We start from the raw sequence: 26,911 nt of genomic DNA, 5'->3' as shown, positions 1-26,911 counted from the left end.
AAAAGTTCACCAAAATTCCAGACTGATTGGAGCAATGAAGTTGATATTCAGCATCTTTTTCTTTAAACTTGCATTCGTATTCTCAGTAAATCCTTTCATTTGATACTCATATTGTAGGAATGAATTAAATAAAATTATCCTCCATCTTGGGTGTTCCACCATGCAAGACTTAGAATTACGTCACACAGTATTGTCATCCAAACATATATACAAAATTACAGCTCAATCGGTTAAAGATAACGGCATCAAAATTGAGTATCAAGATTTCACCCAAATATACAATTCAAGTTAAGTAAAAGCTTGTAAAAAACCAGCCAAGTTCGAGTTGGATATTATCTATAAAAACGGCAAAAAAATCATGGGAAAAAAGTCATAAATATTTATTTTTCCTGTTTTTTAGTATTTATTTTTATAGTGGCAACATAATCATATTACATCATCTGTGAAAGTTTCAACTGTCTATCACGGTTGTTGAGATTCTACCTGGTAACAGACAGACAGATGGACAGCCAGCGGAGTCTTAATAATGGGGTCCCCTTTTACCTTTGGGCACAGAACCCTAAAAAGAAAAATACTGTCATTATTTTTTATAAGTTTGAGATGAACTAACGATTACTAGAAAATGTATGCGAATACACCGATATACGTTATTAAACACATTTCAAACTTACTATATTAAGTGTGTCAATCTTTAAAGCAAATACAAGACAATAAAATAAAATAAAAATTAAGGAAATACTATTCCATAAACGGGCAACACAGTCGTGATAATTTGAAATAATATTATCAAATAAATGTTGTATTACCTTGTGTCAAAAGAGCACAGATTAACTATTAATGTCACAAAGAAACAAACATGTCACATTGACAATAACGTTGAGTAACTTGTCAACCGGAACGCGATGACATTTGTGTACATACTGTATTAGCTCAAGTGCCTAGGTTTAGTGAATAGTGTTTAGCTTAGTACTGAATCATGCGCATGGTGGATATGTCTTCTATTTGAACTATATTAATTTCGGTAAGTCGTTATTCATTTTAATCGTTGTATATATTGCAATTACGTTCATTTGATTTAGTTATGAGCCAATTCATGTAATATATACGGTATTAGGAACTGTTTATATGTTTCGAGTTGTGTTTATTATTGTTGTTGTCAAGGTATTTGAGTGATAATTATAACTGGTGGTCATTTTATTGTATGTATGAAATTCAAGGATATACGTGATTATTTTTATATTTATATATTAAATTTGATGGTCGGAATCTTAATTGGACATCTTATATCGGACTTTTAATTTATGCATATATAAATGTAAATACTTTGTGAATAGATATTATTCTATTTTAAATAAATGTTTATTATTTTAATAGATAATTTTGTTGCTGTCCGAATTAATATTATAAATACGAAAATTTGTTTGTTTCGTCTCACGTCTAATCTACTCAACTGACCGTCATGAAGTTTTGCATACACGTTTATAGGTCTACAGAAAAGGATATAGGGTACTTAACACCTGACCCCCTCCCCACATACAAAGGGGCGTATCCGAAACTATACTAATATTATATATGCGAAAGTAACTCTGTCTGTCTGTTTCTTGGACATAAGCTTTTTATGCGTAGACGCGGTTGACAACTAGTATTATATAAAATTCTTAAGGTACGTAGTCCAGGACCGGGTCTATCATATCGCCTTTTGCGCTTCAGCCCATGGGCCCCGTAGATGAAGGGGCCCCAGCTAAGTCAAGTCAAAGTCAACAATAGACAATAATGCGAAATAATCCATAACTTTATTAAATTAAACAGGTCGGACGGTTTCAAGTCTACGTTCAGATATGTCTTAGGTGAGCCCCTAAGTGGTGTTAGCCCAAGGCCCCCTAAACTTACGGTCCGGCCCTGACGTAGTCACACATATAATACAGTTGTAAATTTAACTGACTGAACATGCTCTGCTCTGCTCCATATGTAGCACCAACCGCAATTGGAGCATCAGAAAGCGTGGAAAAACGCCAGACTTATGAGGATGTAGGTGGACGAGCCAATGGTTGTAATCAAATGTTTGTAATTATATGAACGAAGTTGTTACCTTGCGCCATTAGTTACACAGTCTCATTCAACCTTCGAACCGGGACACAACAATTCTAAGTATTGTTGCTTGGCGGTTCAATATTGATGAGTGTTATATTAAGAGCCAGTTGCCCGTTCCGATAACGGGTGTAAAAATAATCAATCAATCAAATCAAAATATACTTTATTCAAGTTGGATTTTACAAGCACTTCTGAACCGTCATTTATCAAAATATTTAAAGTAAAGCTACCACCGGTTCGGAATGTAGATTCTACCGAGAAGAACCGGCAAGAAACTCAGTAGTTACTCTTTTTCAACATCTAAAAATGCAACATATAAAGTAGGTATATTATATATACATATGTAGTTCTAGATAAACCACCTACGAATAGGTCTAATTGTTTAGGAGCTGACGTACGTATGTAGTAAGGAATTATTTAATAAAATGAAGTTGAAGAATTTGTTTGTTTTAATCTCGAGATTAAAGTTTAATTTGGAGATATATTTCTCGCGAGACATTTATTTAACCGTCAAGCTACTCACGAGTTACGCATTAAAAGTTCTTAAAGGCCCGCAACGCACCTGCAAGCCCCCCGGTGTTGCATCCATGGACGGTTGAAGTCCCTTTCCATCTGGACAGCATCATGCTCGTTGGCCACCTATATCATAAATTGGTGAAAGAGCGTGGTACAGCTAGCTTTAGTATAAAAAAAAATATGGAAAAAAAATTAACGTGCTCGTTCTATTTATTCGGCGTTATTAAAAATAGTCTTTAATAACGTCCAAATTAATTTTAACAGTGCCAAACTATGAGCGGTGACCACTGGTGTTGGCGTAAAGTGACTGTGTATACCTATATCCTCTGCAAGTTCGTATTAATAAATACGCAGGACAACAATTCTGGACTATCTGAAAGATTTCCTTGGCCTTTCCCCTCCTATATACTTCTTAATAGGCATGTGTCCGATACATCGAAACTAATCTGAAATCGATATTTTCGGAACATCAGATGACATCGATTTGATGATGACGAGTAACCGTTTTTATTTTTTAGCATTAGCAGCCTGTAAATTTTCCCACTGCTGGGCTAAAGGCCTCCTCTCCCTTTGAGGAGAAAGTTTGGAGCATATTCCACCACGCTGCTCCAATGCGGGTTGGCAGAATTTCGTTGAATTTAGACACATGCGGGTTTCTTCATGGTGTTTTCTTTCATCGCCGAGCACGAGAACACAAATTAAGCACATGAAAATTCAGTGGTGCCTGCCTGGGTTTGAACCCGAAATCATCGGTTAAGATCTTTCATTTCAAGATTTCACCGCATCTAAAAAACTATGAATATCGTTATGGTCAAAGCATTCAAAGTACGATAACATTAAACTCATTAAATATTCGCCCTATCTCTCTTTAACTTTACAGTAACCGATCAGTGAGAAAGAGATGTATAAAACCGAATATTAAACCGATTTCGATATCACATCCGTTTCATCTGTTTATCACATGTCGTACAATGTTAAGTTAAGCAAAGACAGGGTGACATCTGAAATCGGATGTCAACGCTGATATTTAATCCAAATATCCGTTATACAACCGACGCCACAAAATTCGGATATCGCCCATGCCTGGTTCTTAATATGAATTCAGAAACTTATCAACAACGTTACGTGTTAACAACACAAGGGATAACGGTCATAACGCCAAGTTTCCGACTCCGCAAAGACAATAAATCCTTCTTGGGGCAAGGTATTCGTTTCGCGAACAAAAATTCAAATCGTTTATTAAAATAACATTAATACATAAGGCATATCATTCGACACAAGATTATACAGATGTTAAAAGAGCTAATACTTTTTGACTTTCACATGTGTACATATGATTGTATTTAACTGAGTTTCATGCCGGTTCTACTCTGTAGAATCTACATTCCGGTGGTAGCTTAACGTATAATCCTGTAAAATGATAATTAATTCAAAACTGCTTGTAAAACTCTAACTGAATGAAGTATATTTTGATTTTGTGCCAAACCTCATGTAAATAGAATACTTAGCTAAAAACAAAATTAAATTATAGTCAAACTTATTTTGTAACCTCATTTGTAAGCTTCAGGAAAGGTAAGCTAATAATACCTAGTTTCTGACTTCGCAAAGTTAATACAACCTTTCTGGGGCACAGTATTCGTTTCTATGCTAAGCTCTATTCCAAAGCTATTTTTAACTTGGCCTATTAAGAAATTTTAAAGATCATGTCAAAATTGACAAATATTACTCAGTATAAGATTATATTAAAGATAACAAAATCGTAGACTTAGTATTTGTTGATATCTTGGCAGAATATATAGATTTCATTGCACTTTACTGAAATACTCTGCACTTAAAAGGATGGAAACGAGGAAATATTGAGTTTCTTGTCGGGTCTCGGTAGAATCTTTCCGAACCGGTGCTAGCTTTACATTAATTCAAAACTGTAACATGACGATTCAAAAGTACTTTTATGAGCCTACTCGAATAAAGAATATTTTGATTTTGATTCGTGAACATACCAAATATCCTTATATAGATACGAGATGTTGTCACGTGGTCATGTCGCGTATGTGCTAAGTATATAAAGAAATATAATAAAAAAAATAACATAAAACAATAAAATAAGTAAATCTTATCTTTGAGAGTTTTATCTCGTTGTCAAATGTCTGTGAATTTCTGTATGTAAATGTCAATAAATTCATTTCGGCATTTGTTTAGAACGACAAGAAACACACATAAAGTGTTAACAACCGTTTAAGTGATACGCCATTATGATCCGTGTATATTATTATCTAAAAACAATTATAATCAATGTCGCATAACATATTTTGACACTTAACGCTCGTGTTCTTGTTGTAAAGAATACCTCTACTGTGCAGCATCGTAAACAAAGGCCGGCTGGAATACCTTGGATGCAACCTTCATGGAGGCGAACTCAGCAGTACTACAGTCTGTAAACCGCTGGGCAATAATTAAAAAATAAAAACCCATTTAGAACGAAGTTGCTTTCGTTATATATTATATATTAAAATAAATAAAACTAAACAAATATAAATATACTAACTACCGTACTCCTGCACGGAATTATTATTTGTAACACACTTTCTGAACGCACCCGTAAACGTCAAACATGGCCGCCCGTTGAACTGAACATGCCATTATCATCACAATATCAAGGATTTAATATCGAATTTTGTGGATATTTGTTATCGACTAAAAGTCATTATTTTTTAAGGATCTATAATTGTGGATAAGTTTCGACCGAGTCTATCGTAGATCTGCACGAAATTGTTAATTAAGATGACAAGAAATAAACGTTTTATCAATGAATTAAATTAGTAACAAAAAATAAGTGTACATAATGTTAAATGTAAAATTTTAAATACCGTTAGATTATAATCTATCTCGCGAGATTGTGAACTGTCTAAAGATTGTGAACCGTAACATGCTGCTTACATTTTAACGCATTACTTTTCTTTAGATTATAATCTACCGAAGCTGATTAAAGATTGATTTAAAGGCCGGCAACGCACCTGTAACCCCCCTGGTGTTGCAGATGTCCATGGGCGGTGGTAATCACTTTCCATCAGGTGAGCCTCCTGCTCGTTTGCCCCCTAGAACATAAAAAAAAAGTTTAATTATAAAAACTTCAACCTAACCTAACCGAAATACCATAAACTATCGACATTTTTGACGTCATATTTTGAGCTAAAGCACCGTTTACTATATTTCGGCATTTTACAACCTCGCGAGATAGATTACAATCTAACGGTATTTACAATTCTACGGTGATACATGTAACAAAAAAAAGGAAGAGAATAGAGGGAAAGGTTGCCTGGAAGGGGCATAATGCTTTTTACTTACGTGACGATTTCTCCAGTTTACTCTACTGTAAGGCGCGTAAAAGAACTTCGTTCCAAAACTTCGAATAAACTTTAAATTTTTGCGTCGCCACACATAACAAACAGCCCCTTTTAATATATTTGTCATTCTCGTCCACTAACACGAGAGAGTGCCGAGATGGCCCAGAGGTTAGAATGACAGACGCATCAATGAATTTTCATGTGCTCACCTCGTGCTCGGCGGTGACGGAAAACATCGTAAGGCCTGCATGTGTCTAATTTCAACAAAATCTGCCACATGTGTTTCCATCAACCCGCATTGGAGAAACCTCAAAGGGAGAGCCTTAGCCCAGCAGCGGGAAATTTACAGGCTGTCACTGTGTCCACTAACTAACATTGTGCAAGCCCGTCTGAGTAGTTTCTCACTTATCACATAATGTCATCGTGTAACGAAGTTTTTCTATAACGGTTTCCACATGTGATAAAAGTTTTGTTTGCGAAACAAAACAACCATATTGGAATGATTATTTTATCATTATGATGACGTGCAGGTTCCGTACATTATTGAACGCAATGTCAACTGGTTATAGCTATTCGCGTTAATATAACGCGTTCATTAAAGTTTCGTTCGTGTTTAAACACGGTTTGTTAGTTAATGTTCAAATGGGTAAGTTGAATAAAAAATACTTTTACTTGGTGGCAGGGCTCTGTGCAAGCCCGTCTGGGTAGGTACCACCCACTCATTCAAAATTTCTACCGCCAAACATCAATATTTAGTATTGTCAGAGCCGTCTCAAGCTATGCTGGGGCCCTTGGCCACCCATGAAATTGGGGCTCTTTTGGTAGATATTTACTACCATGTACAAATAATTTGCTTATAGCCTTAATTATAGTTTCAAATAAAAAGTGCGGTAATTTTCGTAAATTCGTAGGAATCTTATTGGTTGTACAATCTTATGGCTATAGTATATCTATTTCTATCATGAAGAGCACGTCTATAGCTTTCTACTTTTAATATCGACTATCGTCGCGAGCCTTTTGATAAACTTTTTTGTTATTTCTTACGAATATGATAATTTCGAAAATATACATAGCAGTCAACGTGAGCACAAACATGTGAAAGAAATTGTTGGTTCTTCGGGGCCCTCTCAATATGGGGGCCCTGCGTGCCCTATAGTTGAGACGGTAATGAGTGTTGTTGTGTTCCGGCTTAAAGAGTGAGTGACCCTTAGCGTTAGAGTGTATCTTAGCTCCCAAGGTTAGTGGCGCACTGGTGTAATGCAAGGAATCGTTATTATTTCTTACAACGTCAATATCTTTGGGGGATGAACACCACTTACCATCAGGTGACCCATTTGACTAAATTTGATTAAAAAAAAATCATGTCCAAAAAAAATCAAATTGCAAAAATTTTAATATACGCTCAATATAAAAACAACCTTCAGTACTGATGATATTGAATTAGGGTCACGTGGAGTTGTACTGAACCCAGGACTGATTGCTGTAAAAAGTGTATTTGATGAAGGAACACTGCATACAGCTTACCAAATATAAAACAGACGTTAATATAATGACAATTTAAAAAACCTTACCAAAAGATTATCTAAAGGGTATTGTTCTAAAATAATTGCTAATAATTACATTTAAATAACATGAAATTACATAATTGTCTCGTTGGTCTAACGGCTTGATATAAGGCTACAGTTCCCGAGATTTTGAGATAAATGATATCTTATATATTAATAGCCTAAGCCGATTTTTGTCCCAGTGATTATGGGACGATAGCTGCCCATAAAAAATCAGTTACGGTCTCATTTTGAAGAGCTCCAGCCGTAGATGTGCAGAAATATAAAGAAGATTCTTGATTGCAATTTACTAAATTGTTACGATTTAGCAAATATTTAATTTTAGAGAACAAAAAACCCTAAACAAAATTAAAGTTAATTGCAATCGACAAACTTCAATTCTAACAAAACTAATGTATACATATATATGTGACATTAAAAATTTCATTTAAAAGAGATTTCATCATTTTGGCGCCAAATCTAGATGAGATTTACAAAAACCTATAATGGGTTTCGAAATTCCTAAAAAGAACTTTTTAATAAACGCGAAATTTCGCGATAGATCCACTAGTTATTATAATACACGCCCGGGGTCGGAAAGGACGTACGTTTGGTCCATCTGAACTCTTTCCGGTCGTATTGGATTTGCCGTTCCGTTGGATTATGAGAATGACGGAAAGTGCAACTGTGCACTACAATGTAATGAGGAGTTGGGTGCGGCCAGACGACAACACAACATCAACAATCTACCAACTTAGTTAATAGGAAATATTTTTGTATATACAAATATTCGACGACGACAACCTCCTTGGTCGAGTAGTGTGTACACCGGTTTTCATGGGTACGCCACTCCGAGGTCCCGGGTTCGATTCTCGGCCGAGTCGATGTAGAAAAAGTTCATTAGTTTTCTATGTTGTCTTGGGTCTGGGTGTTTGTGGTACCGTCGTTACTTCTGTTTTCCATAACACAAGTGCTTTAGCTACTTACATTGGGATCAGAGTAATGTATGTGATGTTGTCCAATATTTAAAAAAAAAGAAATTATATATTTACGCACTATTATTTAGATATTGAAAAAGAGTAACTACTGAGTTTCTTGCCGATTGCGCCTTGGTCATTAAGACTATATGTCTCTCATCCAGTAGTTACACTGGCTCACTCAACCTCAAAAACCGGAAAACAGCAATACTAAGTGCTTTTACGTAAAATAGAGTTGTACTTCATACCAAATTTCATCAAATTAGGTTCAGTGATTTGGTCGTGATAGCGTAACAGACCGATGGACAGAGTTTTTGAGACTTTCGCAATTTTAATATTTGTATAGATGATTAAAAAGCGTGGAGCTAAATACTTGTTGATTTTCAAGCAGGATATATTAATTATATTTAATTGACATAACTTTGTATTTAAAATGTTGGAATTATGTTGATTGGATGAGTTTCTTGCCGGTTGTTCTCGGTAGAATCTACATTCCGAAGGTAGCTTTAAATTTAATTCAACACTGTAAGCTGACTCAAAAGTGCTTCTGCAAGCCTCATTGAATGAAGTATACTTTGATTGCCTTCACTATGACAATTGTCTGGTTCCGCTAGCATAATTATAAAGATTAATTTTCTTACAGATTAAACCTGAATAAGCGATGGATAAAATTGCAAATTTGTTCAGAAAAAAGAACGATTCAAATCAAATACTTAACAAAAGTACCTACTCTCTGGTGTCATGTGGGGAGCTCACGCCTGACACGCTTAAATCATGGATGAAGCTTCCGGAAGAAGTCAAATGCGATCCTTACATGGAACAGATAAGGAAGAAAGTGGAACAAATCGGTAAATGTTTCATTATCATTAGAAATTCCATCTTTTTCAATTTGAACCAAAAATCCCACATACCTATATATTAAACCTTCCAGAGACTTCCAAATACTAGAAAAAATATCATTGAAATCCTTGAAACTGGTAAGGATTTCATTTACACAAACACGTGTAGAAAATTAATTCTATTAAAAGAGTAAATTATTTATCTTATTATACAATCTTATTTAAATAAGAATTATTAACATTAATTATTTTTTTTACATTACATTAGCAGCCTGTAAATTTCCCACTGTTGGGTTAAGACCTCCTCTCCCTTGAGAAGAAGGTTTGGAGCATATTCCACCACACTGCTCCAATGCGGGTTGGTGGAATACACATGTGGCAAAATTTCGTTGAAATTAGACACATGCAGGTTTTCTCACGAAGTTTTCCTTCACCGCCGAGCCCGAGATTAATTATAAACACAAATTAAGCACATGAATTTCAGTGGTGCCTGCCTGGGTTTGAACCCGAAATCATCGGTTAAGATGTACGTGTTCTAACTACTGGGCCATCTCAGCTCCTTAAGTATTTAAATATTAACAATTATGAATTAAAAATAGCTACTTTATGAGTCATGATCGAGTGGAATGGTGGCAAGTATGCTAGCAGCATTTCCCCGTTGAATCGCAATTCTGATCCTCTAAGCAACGAACCAGTCCTGTCACCAGTGGAGGCAATAAGGCGAGGCGTCATACTTTTAATGAACTTCGCACCGCTTCTCCAAGGTCCAAGTGTTTCGACAGCAAATATGACAAAAAAATAATTTGGAAATGAAACCCTTTATTTTCATTCATTTCCTTAAAAATAAACTCTTTTAAAATAACTTTCGAATTCGATGTTTCACAACTCCTAAATCCCGTCACACCATTTTCCCCATGAACACATACATATTTGTATATCTATGTAAATTTTTAAATAAAACTTCAATATGACAATCTATATTTGGTCGTGTGAATCTTTAGCAACTTGAAACGGATCCGAAATGACATCATACAAAATGTACTTTAATATAGACTTTCAAAAGGAGCGTTAACCATGAAGACCGATACTAATTATTTATGATAATACAACAATACCAAAACTCGAGCCGAGATGGCCCAGTGTTTAGAACGCGTGCATCTTAACCGATGATTTCGGGTTCAAAGCCAGGCAGGCACCATTGAATTTTCATGTGCTTAATTTGTGTTTATAATTAATTTTTATGATATAGATGGGCGGAGGAACAAATGGGCTAACTGATGGTAAGTGGTCACCATCGCCGACAGATAATGACGTTTTAAAAAATATTAACCATTCCTTACATCGCCAATGCGCCACCATTGTATTCTTTGAATGTCTAATAAAAGCGTTAAGAAAAATATGTATTCTTAAATATAGTTTTTCATTTTTAGATCTCATTCTCTTGGTACCTTGATTCCTTTTTTATTATATTTCCTTTTTATACCAGATTCCTCAGTTAATAAAAAAAAATACATAATGCAACACGATATATTTATAAAACACAAATTACTTGCCTTGCTAAAAAAGATCGCATGGAATACTGCCAAGAATACTTCCAATTTTTTCGCCGTTGCATTACAATGTACTTACATTATTTATTGATTTTAAAAATATATCTCTTTAACAGACTAGGAAGGCCTATAAAAATTTTAAAAGTTTTGTTTAATTTTCAGAAACCAATGGCAAAACAGATCACAATGAATGTAGACGACGTTCAGAAATATCCAATTCCGAACCAGATATGAGGCAAATTGAAGAACTGCCGTTTATTGATGATGTTAGCGTTAAAATATCTAACAACAGAGACGTACTAGAGGAAACGGAAGACAAGTGAGGCATTGACTTAAAAACTTTATACGATATTTTAAAAAAATGCAGAGACAAGAAAAAGGGCAATTGGAACTACGATGTTATCTCCTGTGACTGTTACATTGACTGACTCACCCTCCAAACCAAAACAAAGTAAAACATTTAAAGGCGTATCACCAACGCTTCTTTACGTATTTGGAATAGATTCTTTAATTTTCTTATTTTTTCAGTGGTCACAATACGCGACATCGACCGCAAAATGATTCCCAGGTAAATAGTAAATTAATTTTTGGCGTTAGATTGTTCACCTGACCGATTTCTGGATCGGCGACTATTCTCAACGACGAATAGCCGACTGCACAGAGAATATTGCAGCACACGAGTGTTCACATAAACATGTTCAATTTCTATGCTTTCACTCATGGTAGAATTTTCAGGCGCATGAGTACCGACTTTACGTGCTATACGAGTGTTAAAACTGCAACATTCCAAACTATGAGTCGTTACAATGTCCTGATGGAAAAACTTGTCATTGGCTTTTGAGACCCTGGGATTTATCAGCCTTCGAAGCTAGCCACTTTACCAACAAAGTGTTGATTTAACTAATATAATAATTGGGTACCTTCTCAGACTACCCAACAGACTTTCAGAAAGACCGATTATTATTGGTAACAAATTATCATTGATAGTCACGTTCTGTCGGACTTTCCATCCTATGTCAATGAAAAATAGTGTAATTGTCTTGGCGCACAAACACGTGATATGTCTCGCGCTGGTTTGAGAATAGCCGCAGCACCCGAAATCGGTAAGGAGGACATCATTATTTAGAAATATAACAATTTTCAGATAAAACGTACAAAATATTACGTTAAAATGACAATACTCCTCGGCTGCTGGACTTTCTTCACCGCGGTCTTCCTCACGTGCAACGAAAAAGAGGAAATCTTCAGAAACACCGCAGTGAGTCTTACTGAAGAAAAATGTGAGTTATGGAAACATTCAAAGTCTTGCAGTATTTAAAACGGAATATTTACCATGTCTTTTATTATTATTTAGTGGAGCTCGATATTTCGACATTATCTACGAATGTCTTGTTCAGGAGACTGATGTTTGCGGGTAGATGTTGACGGCCACATGGTAAATATCCCGTTTTAAATACTATTAGTAATAAAAATAACCATGTCAATTTAAAATCTTATATTCAAAGTCTTGCGTTTGATCAAGTACACTTGTTTATTTGAATTGGTTATTTTTTTATTGAGATATAATATATATACATATATACAGCCCTTAATATCTAGACACGCGGTAGCGTGTCAGCCAAGTTCTAGTAACAGAACTGGCGTGCAGCACCGTGTGTAATATTACACGAACCATTTGGAGCCACTTTTGACCTCCTCATAACTCAAAAACTATTAGACATAAATGTGTCAAATTTGGCTCATATATTGAGACTCGCGAGATACATATGTGTTCCAAATTTCATAAACGCATCTCAAATGGTTATTTAGATATTAACGTCTAAAAATCGACATTTTTATCACTGACTGACCTATAGATCAAAACTATAACCTACTTCCAGGTGACCTAGAAAGTTGAAATTTGGCATGCAGGTAGATAATTAGGCCAATATAAAGGAAAAAATCTGAAACTGGTAATTTTTTAGGATTTTATTATAATTTTTCATTTTATTGGGTCTATAGGAACACTTATATACTTAGTTCCTGTAATAACTGTAATAAAAAAATGATGTAAGAACCAGCAATCAAAACTCATGACATCCGGTCTTGATGTGGATTTTAAGGTCTTCACGTGAATATATAACAAGTTGAATACCACCCTTAAGTTTTTTAAATCCAAATATTTCCGTTTTATTACTTATTAGTATAGCCGACTTTGGTATTTATTACGTTATTAACTAGCATTTAGCGCACATCAATGGTGCAAAATCTATATATATACTTTAAAAAAAAAATAAATAGGCATTTCGGTACACGGCGCGCGACGTGACGCCGAAGCAGCGTTGTGATTAAACCTTAACGGACGTGTCTGAGCGAGTGGCAACCGCGCTCATAAGAATTATTTCAATGCCTTCCGATGGAAGCTGCCTAGTCTATTCGAATGCATATTTTTTGTTTGAGTATACTAGTATACAACAATAAAATAGGTTTCGTGAGACTGTAGTAGAGTATGTATATCGTAACTGGAATGATTTAAGTTTGTACTCTAGCGCTACAAACGGGGATCCTTATTGCTTGGAAGAACAGTATCGAGCGAGCATGCTGATGTCAGCAAAGGATCAGTCCTTGAATGGGTCCAATGGAAAAATAGAGAAAGTACATTGGGGACGTCGAAAACAGCAATAGCGCACGTAAAATAACAATTCAATTTAAATATAATTTAATTTGCGAACTAGAAGTCAAAACCAAGTTACAGATATTAAGTAATGTAGACATATGTTCAAAGGAAACAAATCTCTATTTGCTTAGCATATTCTACTACTATACACAAATCACAAGGCCTTCGCCTTGACGGTGCTCTTTTCGACATAGGCTCCTCTATATTAAGTAAAGAGCAAGCTTACGTTGGCCTCTCTAGAGTTAAAAACTTAGATGGAGTACATCTTATCAACTTAGGTCCAAGTCAAATCAAGACACAAGAGAGCTCTATTGTAGAGTACAACCGTCTGCGCACATTATACCACCCCTACCGGGGCAAATTAAGTATGAACAGAAAACGCGTAAAAAATATCCGGACACTGAATGGGCAATTCACTCTAACATTTAAGAGGTACCTACAAGAAAAATAAGAACGTATCAAAAAAAGACAATTATACCCCGTAAACATAAGAAAATAGAATAGCTTAATAAAAACTATTTGGTAATAATTTTGTTATTAATAAGTACCTACCAATAATTTATATACAAAAAGTAGTGATATCCCATCAAAAACATAAATGTAAAAATGAGAGCCAAGTTAAATATTATGATATATACCTTGGTTGTTGTCTTCAACGACAAAAGAAGTGAGATCTAAATTTGTGCCAAGTTAAATAGTCCTTTCTGAAATTTATTTATAACTACATAAAATATCATTTCTTCTTATAACTTGGGGTAATATATTGTTGCCTAAGGTCTGACTTGGCTAGTTCTCATATACAAATTATATTATAGCCATAGTAAATTCTAAGCCTGTTACAAATGAATTATAAACACAAATTAAGCATGCAAATATTCAATGGTACTTGCCTGGATATGAACTCGCAATATCTGGTTAAGATTCATGTTTTCTAGTTACTGGACCATCGCAGCTCTTAATGTACGTTAATACTAACTAAGCAATACTGAGCTGTCCTCCATTCTTCTTAGATGTTCTGAGTTATAATTTGTTATTCTAAACACAAACTACAATTTGTGTTTGTAAAAATATAAGAACTAGCCAAGTCAGACCTTAGGCAACAATATATTACCCCAAGTTATAAAAGAAATGATATTTTATGTAGTTATAAATAAATTTCAGAAAGGACTATTTAACTTGGCACAAATTTAGATCTCACTTCTTTTGTCGTTGAAGACAACAACCAAGGTATATATCATAATATTTAACTTGGCTCTCATTTTTACATTTATGTTTTTGATGGGATACACATTTTCGAGCTGCTACTGAATCGCAATGAATTTCTTAAAAGTACAGGCACGTAAATCAACTCTTTCCCACCAACCGCGTATACGAGTTGTTCTAACAAAAATGTGGTTGAAATATGTAAACAGCTGATCAAATCCAAGTAGAAACGTTTTATATGTTCATAATCATAAATTATCACACTTTAATTTCCAACCTATCTATTTTTTTTATAATATTAAAACCATTGAGAGGAAAATAAAATGTTAATTAAGACAAATAATTCCATGAGCCAGAATACCATATGTATTGTGGATCACAAATTATTTATACTGTCATAGTCAGTATTTTCTAGACTTGAACTATATCTAGATTATAAGGACATATATATAACAGCTCATGCCTATCATATTTATCATATCATATTCAATAAATACAACAAGTCTAGGAAATAACGACGATGACGATGTTCATAAATAATAATCAAACTTTAAAAAGGTTACGTAACAGTATGTTTATTTTTTAGCTTATCACATAGACGCAAAAAGCAATTCCGTACAAATAAAGTTATCTGGGCCATTCCTGTCTGAACAAGCAGAGAAGAAGCTTAATTCAAGCCAAATAATAAACTCCCCCAAATTGATCGTCTGGTTTGAGAATCTTGAAAATGATACGACGGTCGAGGTAATATTAATTTATAAGTAGATACTATTGAATCGTTAAATAGTTTAAATAAACCGCCATACATATGAGTCTTGTTAATAATAAGCTTAGATTAAATACTAACATAGAAAATATTGTAAATTAAGAAATGAATTGACACAAAACAGATGACGAATTCAGTAATTGTTACTAGAAATAAAGTTATCACAGTTTTAACCAGACTTTGTATTTAGTGTTGAGCCAGAATATTTGCAAAATCCTAACATTTGGGCTCATCACGTAATTTTTGTTTTTTTTTTTAATCTTTATTTGAAAAGAGGCTTTAGTCGCTGAGCGACTATGTCAGCCTCATCGTTCTAATTTACAAATCACTAACTTCTTACCTTAATTAATTTGATTATCATAGAGTACACACTAATGGCCAATTTGGATGAAGGATTAGACAAAATCAAATTACATAACCCAACATCATGTAAATTAATATCAAATTCTAATTCTAATGTATCACGTTCAGCTCCAATCCGAGCACACTCCACCAATGCGTGGAAAACATCTTCTCTTTTATTGCATAATGAACAATTAGGAGACTGTACGGTTTTCATCATGAACCCGAACGCATTCAGTGGAATGTGTCCGGATCGGAGTCTTAAGCTCGTAACCAACATTTGTCGACTCAGCGAAACATTAATAAACCACGGTATTTTAGGCGGCTCATTCATAATGGTTTTATACCAAACACCTTTTTCCACTGACCTCTTGTTAAAATACTCCTTCCAAATTTCTATACATTTAATTTTAATATCTCTCAAAATATTTGTGAATAAAAGGTATATAGGTTTACAGGTATACCTTCTACAATTCCCATCTTTGCACCAATATCAGCAATTTCATTACCTATCAAATTTACATGTGATGGGACCCACTGAAACTTAATATTTTTGCCGCGTGTTTGTAAATTCAAAAATAAATCCAAAATACAATATGCTACAGGCAACCCTCGCTTTCCCGAGGTGCACCGAGCTAAATGTTGTACATCACGTAATTGTAATTCAACGTGGAATACAGTTATCCTTACCAAAACTTCTCGTTAATATTTGTAGTTGATATGTTTAATTTCACTTTATAACTTGCAAATTTTCAGGCTACAGAAGCTTGGGAAATAATCCTCCAACCAAAAATAGATCTTAATGAAGGAGAATTAAGAACAAAAGTATTTAATACTAAGCAACGTCTGTCAAACTATACGATGCGCGTGCGCACAAATGTAGCACAAATAGTCCCTTTCACTATGACCTACACGAATGATCCTCTGGACATCAACCAAGGGGTGATATTCGCTGTTGTGTTATTGTGTGGACTTTATATATTGATTATATTTGAGGTAAATATATTTTATTTTCTGTATGAAACATTATATACAAGTAGGCTCATTGAAGCATTTTGAATCGTTATGCTACTGTGTTGAATTAAACCTTAATATACCACCGGTTCGGAAAATAGATTCTACCGATAAGAACCGACAAGAAACTCAGTAGTTACTCTTTTTCACTGTTTTAATTACAATAAAGTACAAATAAATTTACATATATCTTAGAAATCAACAAATACACACTTTTTTATCTTTAATATAATGTTCTATTTAGTAATTAGTCTTAGTTATCAATGTTTTTTTGTATTGAGCTTTAAATAATTTACTAGACCAAGTTAAAATAGCTGTAGAATCTTATGAAAGATGTATTAACTTTGCGAAGTCGGAAATTCCACGTGCCCTCCTCCTCGTCATATTAAAACATGATAATTATGATTTTAACCGCAACCAAACCACCAACAATAATACTAACCAGATAAATACTTTACATATATTTTAAATTCCTATGATCAATAGGTTATTAACAGGACAATGGCGGCAATAACTGTGTCGACGTGTTCACTGGCTGCGCTAGCCCTAGTGGGGGAGAGACCGACCCTCACGGAACTAGTCTCCTGGCTGGATATTGAAACTCTACTTCTGCTCTTCAGCATGATGATCCTTGTCGCCATCATGGCTGAGACCGGGATATTTGATTACTTGGCGGTTTTTACTTTCGAAGTAAGTTAAGCCTTAAAAAAAAATTTAAGTAACATCATTCTATTTATTGCATTATTTTAATATTTATAAACACAATGGATTCAATCAAATTTTATCCTTAATATTATTTGTAATAGAATTCTATATGGTTATATATTAGTAATATTTTATTGAAGTAACTTAACATTTTGGCTCATTTATTATTTAAGTTTGATCCATAATAATATTTTACTAATATGAATAAATATATGTAAGTCAATATCTGTTTGTAGTGCAGAGCATTAGCAATTCGTAAGGAATATTTAAATCTAAGGTTTGGTATATAGCCGAGTACAGAACAGACCGACCCCCCCCCCCCCCAGAAATGAATATATCTGAATAACATCTTATTATAGATAAAACTCAGCATTTTAAAGTTTCTAGAGAAGACATTAAGAGCCGAAAGTACCCACTGGTTAGAACCGCTGAATTTTCATGTGCTTAATTTGTGTTTGTAATTCATCTCGTGCTTGAAAACACCGCGAGAAAACCTTCATATGTCCAATTTCAAGGAAATTCTGCTACATGTGTATTTAACCCGCATTGGAGCAGCGCGGGGAGTAGACTCCCACCCTTTTCCTCAGAAGGGAGAAGAGGCCCAGCAGCGTTGTTACTTGAATTAATTTGGCATTCACAGGTAACAAAAGGCAGACTTTGGCCGTTAATTTACCTGCTTTGTATAATAACAGCTGTGCTGTCAACTTTCTTGGACAACGTCACCACGGTGCTTCTCATGTCTCCTGTAACCATTAGGTAATTGATAATTAATTAAATCTTATATTTATTAAGCTCAATATTAATTTGGTCATAATTGCCTTGATGGACCTTTTTACTTTGTGGTAGGGCTTTGTGCTAACCCTTCTGGGTAGGAACCACCCACTCATCACATATTCCACCTCCAAACAACAGTACTCAGTATTGTTGTGTTCCGGTTTGAAGGGTGAGTGAGCCAGTGTAACTACAGGCACAAGGGACATAACATCTTACCAAGGTTGGTGGCACATTGGCGATGTAAGGAATGGTTAATATTTCTTACAGCGCCATTTTCTATGGACGGTGGTGACCACTTATCATGAGGTGGTATGTGGTGGCGGTATATGCTCGTCGTCGTCGTACAATTAAAAAATCCCGCTGAATTTCTATTTCCGGTTCCAATGTGTTAATTTCCGAACTGATGGTAGAATTTTGGCTTTCAGTGAGCAAGTGTACTATTATTATAATGAATAAAGATTTTTTTTATTAAATTTGTTTTGATTTACGAATTAATTAATGCATCATACAGATTATGTGAGGTGATGGACTTGGACCCTGTACCGATTTTGATGTTCATGGCGATATACAGTAACATAGGAGGCACGGCTACCCCTGTGGGTGATCCGCCGAACGTCATCGTCGCCTCGAATAAAGCTGTGATACAATCTGTGAGTATTATATTAATAACTTCCGTTCAAGTATTCAACCCCTCTCTTAGAGGATGAACCTTCAAATACAAAAGGTATTGTAACATTTAAAACTAGAAAATTGACGAGACAAACAGGTGCGTCTTATCCCTCTAATGCCATTAAAAGTCGTCCAAAAGTCGAAATTACACGCAGTACACCATTATCAACCAATCCTTACCCACTGCTGGACCTCTGTCAAAGGTGCACCAAAGTTTAACGCCTTTCGTATATATTAGGCTTCCTCGGCGTCAATAATTATAAATACTTTTTTTTTTCAGGGTATAAATTTCACGAACTTTACAGCACACATGTCTTTGGGTATTTTATTAGTCTGTGTACAAACATCTCTTCAAATAAGGTTTATGTTCAGAGACACAAGTAAACTACGCCAAAGGGTCCCTAGAGAAATACAGGGTGAGAATTTTGTATTACTTGTGAAATTTAATAAATATAATCTAACATTTCAAATACTAACACTTATATCAGTTCAATGTATTACATTGGACAATGGCTTCACCAACAGTCACTAAATTGAACAAGCAACGTTATGTTTCTAAAACCTTAAATTCACATATACTATGTGATTTACTTATATCTCTGTTATATTCTTGAATAATATATCTTTATTTATAACAACACTATTCGAATTAAGTACTTATATCCACTTTAATTTTACTTCCAAAGTTCGCCAACATTCCAGACGCAATTTTACGAATCCTCATTACCACAGATTTAGATTTAGATCTCGACCTGTGCGATCTGTTTTCTCAATTCAAAGCTGTTTACTAATATAGATCCACATTACTTAATATTTTCAGATCTCCGCCACCAATTATCAATATGGCGTCGAGCTGCAGACTCCTTACCGCATTTGAGCGAAGGCGTCAACGTTGTCAGGGAAAGATTGGAAAGGAAAATCACGAAGCTGACCCTCAAATTGAACAAAATTGTCAAGGAAAGTGGTAAAAGGGCGTGCCCAAAAGACACCTTCCAAAGGACGTTGGAAGAATTAAAAAATAAGGTTTGTTTGTTCTTCTAGAACTTTCTAGAGAAAATTGTCTGGTTTGAAACATCATGAAGTTAACCTTGCTTATTTATTGTTAAAAATCGACCACCCAATGTGGGTGAACCTGTTTCGTTCATTCTTGTCAGATCTGCGTGCTTTCTTTTCGGAAACAGTGGTAGTTTAACTTGACCATAAATAGGTAACTTTAAACCAAAACAAAAACTCCCATGGTAGTTGTAAGTGTATAATTATCACTAATTAAGATATTTGTATTGTTTAACTAATAATTTAAACTAATATTACAAATGAGAAAGTGAGTAAGCCACTACAGCCACAAGAGATATGAAATTTTAGTGCCCAAGTTTGTTGGCGCATTTTAGATGTAAGGAATGATTAATATTTCTTACAGTGCCTTTGTCTATAGACAGTGGTGACCACTTACCATCAGGTGGTCCATTTGCTCCTCTACCTACCAAATCTATAAAAAAACAATGAGGTTTCCACTGACAATTTTATTTTATTTAACTTATTTAATCGTTACCAACGATTAAATATATTCAAATCAATTCAAATCAAATGTAATTTATTCAAGTAAACTTCCCAAAAAAGCGTTTTTGAATCGTCAATATTCAAACACTACCACCCAGTGGCGTAGCTAGGTGGACAAGGACCCCGGTACATAGAAAAATTATAGGACTCTCTTTAAGTTATATTGCCCTTCAAAAATATGGATAGGAAAAAATATATCTTGTGAGCAGGGTCGAGATTTTCTAGCTTCAGGAGCTGGCGAGTTGACTGACCAGCTCTTTTCAAAGCTTTGGTTAGAGGGCCCTCTGAGCTCCGGGGCCCTGGTGCACTGCACCATCTGGCCCTACGATAGCTACGCCACTGCTACCACCGTTTCGGAAAGCACCCTCCAGCGTGAGTCAAAGTCAAGAAACTCGCCTAGTTGCTCTTTTCAAATAAACAGATTAACAATGCTGTTCGCAATAAGTGTTCAATCAGTCCTGTGATGGAAACCGAGCCTAAATCCAGGCGTCTTTTCTAAAAAGTATTATTTTAATGAGTAATAAGATTTATTGATTAATTAAAGGTTAATAAAACTTTTTAAATTTGTCAAATTGTATTTATTTATTTAAATACTTTATTTACCATCACAAAGTTAATAGGACAAAAGGCGGACTTCAAATCAAATCAAATCAAGTTTATTCAAGTAAACTTCACAACGAAGCGTTTTTGAATCGTTGATATTAAAATACTACCACCGTTTCGGAAAGCAGCCTCCAGCGAGAAGAAACGGCAAGAAACTCGCATAGTTGCTCTTTTCGAATAAACTGATTTACAATGCTGTTTTTTTACAAAAATTAGTGTCCTGTGATATTATTTTAAAAAGTACTCATTTAATGAATAATAAGACTTATTTTTTAATTTAGTCTTAATAAACTTTTTAAATTTCGTAAATGGTAAATTGATTACATTTCCCGGTATCTTATTGTATATGCGTATACCATTGCCCAAAAACGTTCTCTGTACCGTATGCAAACGGAATGTTGGGGTTACAAGTTTATTCTTATTTCTTGTATTAATAGTATGTATATCATAAGTTAATGCCTGAAGGCATTCTCTGCCAGTCAACCTTTAGGTCAAACAGAAAACCACGAAGGCGGTGATAAAAAATGAATTAATTAATTATAAAAATATATGCACGTACTTATAAAAAAAAGTACTGTGATGGATACTGGTTATATAACTTGGTATTCTTCTTGCAGTACAAAATCCGTGACCGCGTTCTCCTCCTCAAGTCGGCAGTCGCCATCGCATTCGTCGTAACAGTTTTCTTTCTGCATTCCATTCCTGAACTGAGTAAGTGAATCGTTTGGGACATATTTGAAAAACTAATAAATAATAATAAATAAATAAACATTGGACAACATCACATACATTACTCTGATCCCAATGTAAGTAGCTAAAGCACTTGTGTTATGGAAATCAGAAGTAACGACGGTACCACAAACACCCAGACCCAAGGCAACATAGAAAATTAATGATTTTTTCTACATCGACTCGGCCGGGAATCGAACCCGGGACCTCGGAGTGGCGTACCCATGAAAACCGGTGTACACACTACTCGACCACGGAGGTCGTCAAATGTCAAACTAATGTTTATATAATATTATTATGTCTTTATGAAATAATACGTAGTTTATAATTGTTTATTTAAGCCTCTTTAATTTCTTAGTAATAATAAATTCTTTGTGCAAGCCCGTCTGGGTAGGTACCACCCACTCATCAGATATTCTACCGCCAAATAACAGTATTCTGTATTGTTGTATTCCGGCTAGAAGGGTGAGTGAGTCAGTTTAATCACAGATACAAGGGACATAACATCTTAGTTCCCAAAGTTGGTGGCGCAGCGCCTTTGTCTATCGGCGGTGATGACTACTTACCATCAGGTGGCACATACTCCGTCCGCCAACCAATCCCATAAAAAAATAGTCTCACCCCACTTTTTCCTGTCTTGAGCTATTCTCAACCAGTCTGCACGAATTTTACAAGTTCGTTTTCCCACGGGACGACCTCTTTTCCTTTTTCCGGGTGGACTATTCCATGCAGTGATTTTTCTAGTCCATCTCTCTTTATCCTGTAATGTGACTTCCACTTTAGTTCTTGCACTGGGTTAAAGAATAGATAATTTTTGTCCTTTCTCTTAACTCGCGGTGGCGTTTGTTTATAATTATTTAATATTATTATATCTATTATTGCTTTAATATAAATATTCTAATGTTAAAGTTATCGTCTCTTCTCTCTCTCTCCCTAAATCCAGCCCTTCAAACGGCACATTTGCGCGTTTAATTAAATAAAATTAATAATAATAATTAATGCTTTGAATACATTCATAATACAAGTGCCTTTTTAAATATTATTAGTAAAATTCTAGATCGCGTATCGTTGGGAATGACAGCCCTTTTGGGCGCCATTTTGCTCCTGACGCTCGCCGACCGAGAGGACCTGGAGCCGATACTGCATCGAGTCGAATGGTCCACGTTACTGTTCTTCGCGTCGCTGTTTGTGCTTATGGAGGTATTTATACTAAATATAGATTTTTTTTGGAACCAAGTTCTTTAACGTGACTAGAAAGCGTTACATCCCCTCCATTTCCCCCCATTGACCTTTCCCTCTCTCTCTCTTCATTTTATATACAGTTTCTTCAGTTCTTACTTCAAATATCAATTTTCATTTTTTTACACGACTTTTGTAATAATTTTTAATATATTATTATGTAAGTATAATTTATTATGTATTTTTAGGCTTTATCGAAACTTGGCCTGATATTATACATCGGAGGTTTAATGGAAAAGTTTATATTGAAAGTCGATGAAAGTGCCAGGCTAAGTGTTGCCATTATGCTCGTATTATGGGTGAGTATAGCATGAAAAAGATAAAAAAAAAAAACAGAAACCATTTGATTGAAATCGAGAAAAAAATCTTTTAATTGTTTCTTTTAATCTTATATCTGACTTTTGCTTTTACTTTTTACTCTGAAATAAAGAATTTAAAAATATCAAAAATTACTTTATTTAATTAAGTATATTGTTTAAATAATAAATGGCGCCATCGTTATAGGGAACGATATATTATCCTTATCCGTAGCATTGCACATTGCACATTTTTTAGGTATCAGGTACTATATCAGCGTTCGTTGACAACATACCGCTTACCACCATGATGGTGCGCGTGGTAATATCCATCGGGAACAACCCGAACTTGAATCTTCCCATGTCACCGCTGATATGGGCCTTATTGTACGGTGCATGTTTGGGAGGTAAGGTTAAAACTCATCTAGATATCGTTAGACGTCATCGTTACAACCCCCCCCCCCTTCATCAGAAAGCTATTGGTCCTGCGGCTAAACTATGGCATAACATTATCATCATTGCTAGGTGGACAATTGGGATGCCTGATGGGGAGCTGGCACTGCTCATAGACATTGTAGCTGTATGAAATTTTATTAAGATTTCTCATCTCTTCACACACTTGGGTAACTTGGTCTGTCCAAGTCCTATGATAGTTTTGGTATATGGACATAACTATTTTGTCTGGCCTATTTTTGAGTTTTATTTAGGGGTTGTTGATCAGGTTTTAGATATTATTGTAACCTTTGTCGTTCCTTGAAGTTCAAGCTTGCTTCGTAAAAATATTCATCATATTCTGTTCACTAGTTTAGTCATGAAAGTGTAACAGACAGACACTTTTACATTTATATTACTATAAATAATAAATAAAATGTATTATATTTTTTTATAGGTAACGGTACCCTTATCGGCGCAAGTGCAAACGTGGTCTGCGCGGGAGTCGCCGAACAGCACGGCTACAAGTTTACATTCCTACATTTCTTTAAAGTCGGCTTCCCGATCATGATTGGCCATTTAATAGTTTCCTCGTTTTATTTACTCGTGTGCCATTGTATTTTTACTTGGCATTAATTTATTATCTGTGCATATCGTGAATTTTAAAAGGATTTAATAAAAATATTGGAAATAGATTTTGGCTTAGTTAAATAGACTACTGTCCAGAAATAACAATCGGAAAATTGTCAACCCAAATTGTTAATATTTAATTTGGATGGCAATAATTTGTCTGCTAACGAACGCAGATATTTAACACTTCAATGTCTAAAAAAGACAATTTATTACTTGTTAATTTATCTAATTAAGTATTTATCAACAAAGTACAATTTAGATACCAATTAAATTCATAAGATACTTTCTGTATAAAAGATATTAAAAAAAAGGTTCTTTTGACAGAATGTTGGCCTATCTTAGCGCACTAACCAGTTTCAAATAAAAAAAAAAACTTGTATATTGACATCTGTGCAATAAAGTACGGATAAAATAGATCGAATATTCATCGATGTTATTTATCCTCCAGGGGAAATAAGTACAATTGTTTTTAAGTACAATTTATAATACGGCTTTAATTATGATATAAATTTATTTTTCTAACACCGTTTGGTAATCAATTCGTCCAGCATAAATATTTATTGTCTTGTCGCTTAGTTTTTAATTTATTAAGATATATTTGTCGTTTGTGTGTTTAAAATTAAATATAGGGAAAACTTTTACGTTGAATAAAATCGTTTATATGCGTTATTAATAAAGAATTATTTCAGTTGAAATTTGTATTATTATTTACTTAAAAACGAATTTAAATATGATTTGGTAAAAGATTTTTTGTCTGTGCAAAGCAGACTTAAAATGTCGTATATGATTATTCCAATCAAAGGAGTAACGTTAAATAATCATTAGATTTGAATATTCATTGTAATTTATTAATAGCTCCACTATAACTATTCTTGAACAATATATATTTATTTATAATACAAAACACTATTTATCTCAACTTTTGTTCTCTTTAATTTTAAGCCCTAAGTTTCGATTTCGAAGAACTAAAAACCATTATATCCATACTTAGACCATTCAAAGCGCCATTTTTCGCAAATCCATAATGATCCCACAGATCAATCAATAATTTCGCGTCAATACAAGTTCAAAGTTGTTTAATTGTCTCTATTTCTGTTATAAAAATATAATTAATTCGATTACTCAGGTAAGATATCAGAATATTAAACCCAGCTCATCTTATACCGAAGCTTTCTCAGTGTTTCGATTACGTTATACGCAATAGAAATATAATTATTGGCTTTGATAAGTATTCACTTTAATCAGGATATCAAACGCAATAAAACACATTTTTACTATAAACAAATTGCATTTTAATTATTTTACTGATAAAAAAAAAACTAAAAACTACCAATAGATAGTAAAAAATTAACTCCACCAGCGATTAAACGAAACACGGTTTAAAAATAAATGTTGTGATAACAAATTATCGTATAACTAACAATTTACAACACCAAAAACTTATCTGTAGCGAAAATAGAAATTGAGACGCCATCTTGAAACGTCACTTCGTCAGACATTTGTTTATATATCTTTATATTTTAAATTATTTGTATTAAATTATATCAAGTATTATTTTTTGTAAATTTTGGCAACAATTTCAAATGTTATGCTTATATTTTTTTAATAGCAACACTAAATTCGATCCAGATAAGTTTGTTGGCCTCTAACTGAATTGGCAGTTGATTTTATAAACTTCAACATTTAAGATTTTCGCGCGCAAATCACTTCGAATTTTTAACAAGTTAGCAATGTCATATTGACATACATTTTGGCGCGCAAAAATCTTTTGACAATAAATTGCAATAATATATTAAATTTTAAGATTTTTTAAGACGGGAATTCGAAACATGAACCCAAACGAATTTCCTTATTATTATATAAAATTTTTATATAATAATTTGCATGAGTATAAACTATTTTCTTACGATTAATATAATTTATACTTCGGTCAGAAGATAATTAAATCATTTTTTTAATATTATTACGACGTTTCGTTGGGCGAGATCGCCTAATCACAGATAATATTTAAGGTTAGGTTTAGGTGAAAATCGAAAAAAAAAAAACGACACGTATTTTAAAATTCGGCATCCTTGTCAAAATTCCCGAGACATCTTAAGATAGAAGTATCACTTATATTAATTATAAGAATATATTTATAGATTTAAATAAACATCGACAAGACTGGCGATACATTTGAAATTCCCGCCTTACGTATTAATAATAAGTGCGTTAAGCGAACAATTCTGCCATTCGACGTTAGTAATGAGTTCCGAGATAGAAAACGACGAGCAATATATAATCATTATCCCATTGAGGCATATCAATAAAACACATAAAAAATTCAGTGCAATATAAAGGATCAGCTGTATTTTTTAGCGACGTCACGTAATACATATCGAATCTGGTTTAAACCGGATTTGGTATAAAAAACTTTCCATCATTGTAACCGG

The 26,911-nt window shown here is 34.2% G+C and overlaps 1 protein-coding gene across 1 annotated transcript; it reads left to right on the top strand.

Annotated features, from left to right (window-relative positions):
• Positions 1-917: 917 nt before the first annotated feature.
• LOC125075075 (P protein-like) lies at positions 918-24,584 on the top strand. The gene is made up of 17 exons (XM_047686663.1): positions 918-1,021; positions 9,116-9,320; positions 11,024-11,180; positions 11,390-11,429; positions 12,006-12,141; positions 15,307-15,464; positions 16,585-16,824; positions 17,329-17,532; positions 18,188-18,303; positions 18,833-18,971; positions 19,271-19,406; positions 19,811-20,013; positions 21,768-21,861; positions 22,937-23,079; positions 23,307-23,417; positions 23,674-23,821; positions 24,304-24,584. The coding sequence occupies exons 2-17, from the start codon at positions 9,134-9,136 to the stop codon at positions 24,480-24,482; spliced, it is 2,391 nt and encodes a 796-aa protein (XP_047542619.1). The 5' UTR covers positions 918-1,021; positions 9,116-9,133; the 3' UTR covers positions 24,483-24,584.
• Positions 24,585-26,911: the final 2,327 nt, after the last annotated feature.

Source organism: Vanessa atalanta, chromosome 29 (assembly GCF_905147765.1).
Source record: "Vanessa atalanta chromosome 29, ilVanAtal1.2, whole genome shotgun sequence".
Taxonomy (NCBI): Eukaryota; Metazoa; Arthropoda; class Insecta; order Lepidoptera; family Nymphalidae; genus Vanessa; species Vanessa atalanta.
The sequence above is the reverse complement of the archived record's forward strand: the minus strand, read 5'-3'. Positions and strand labels throughout refer to the sequence as shown.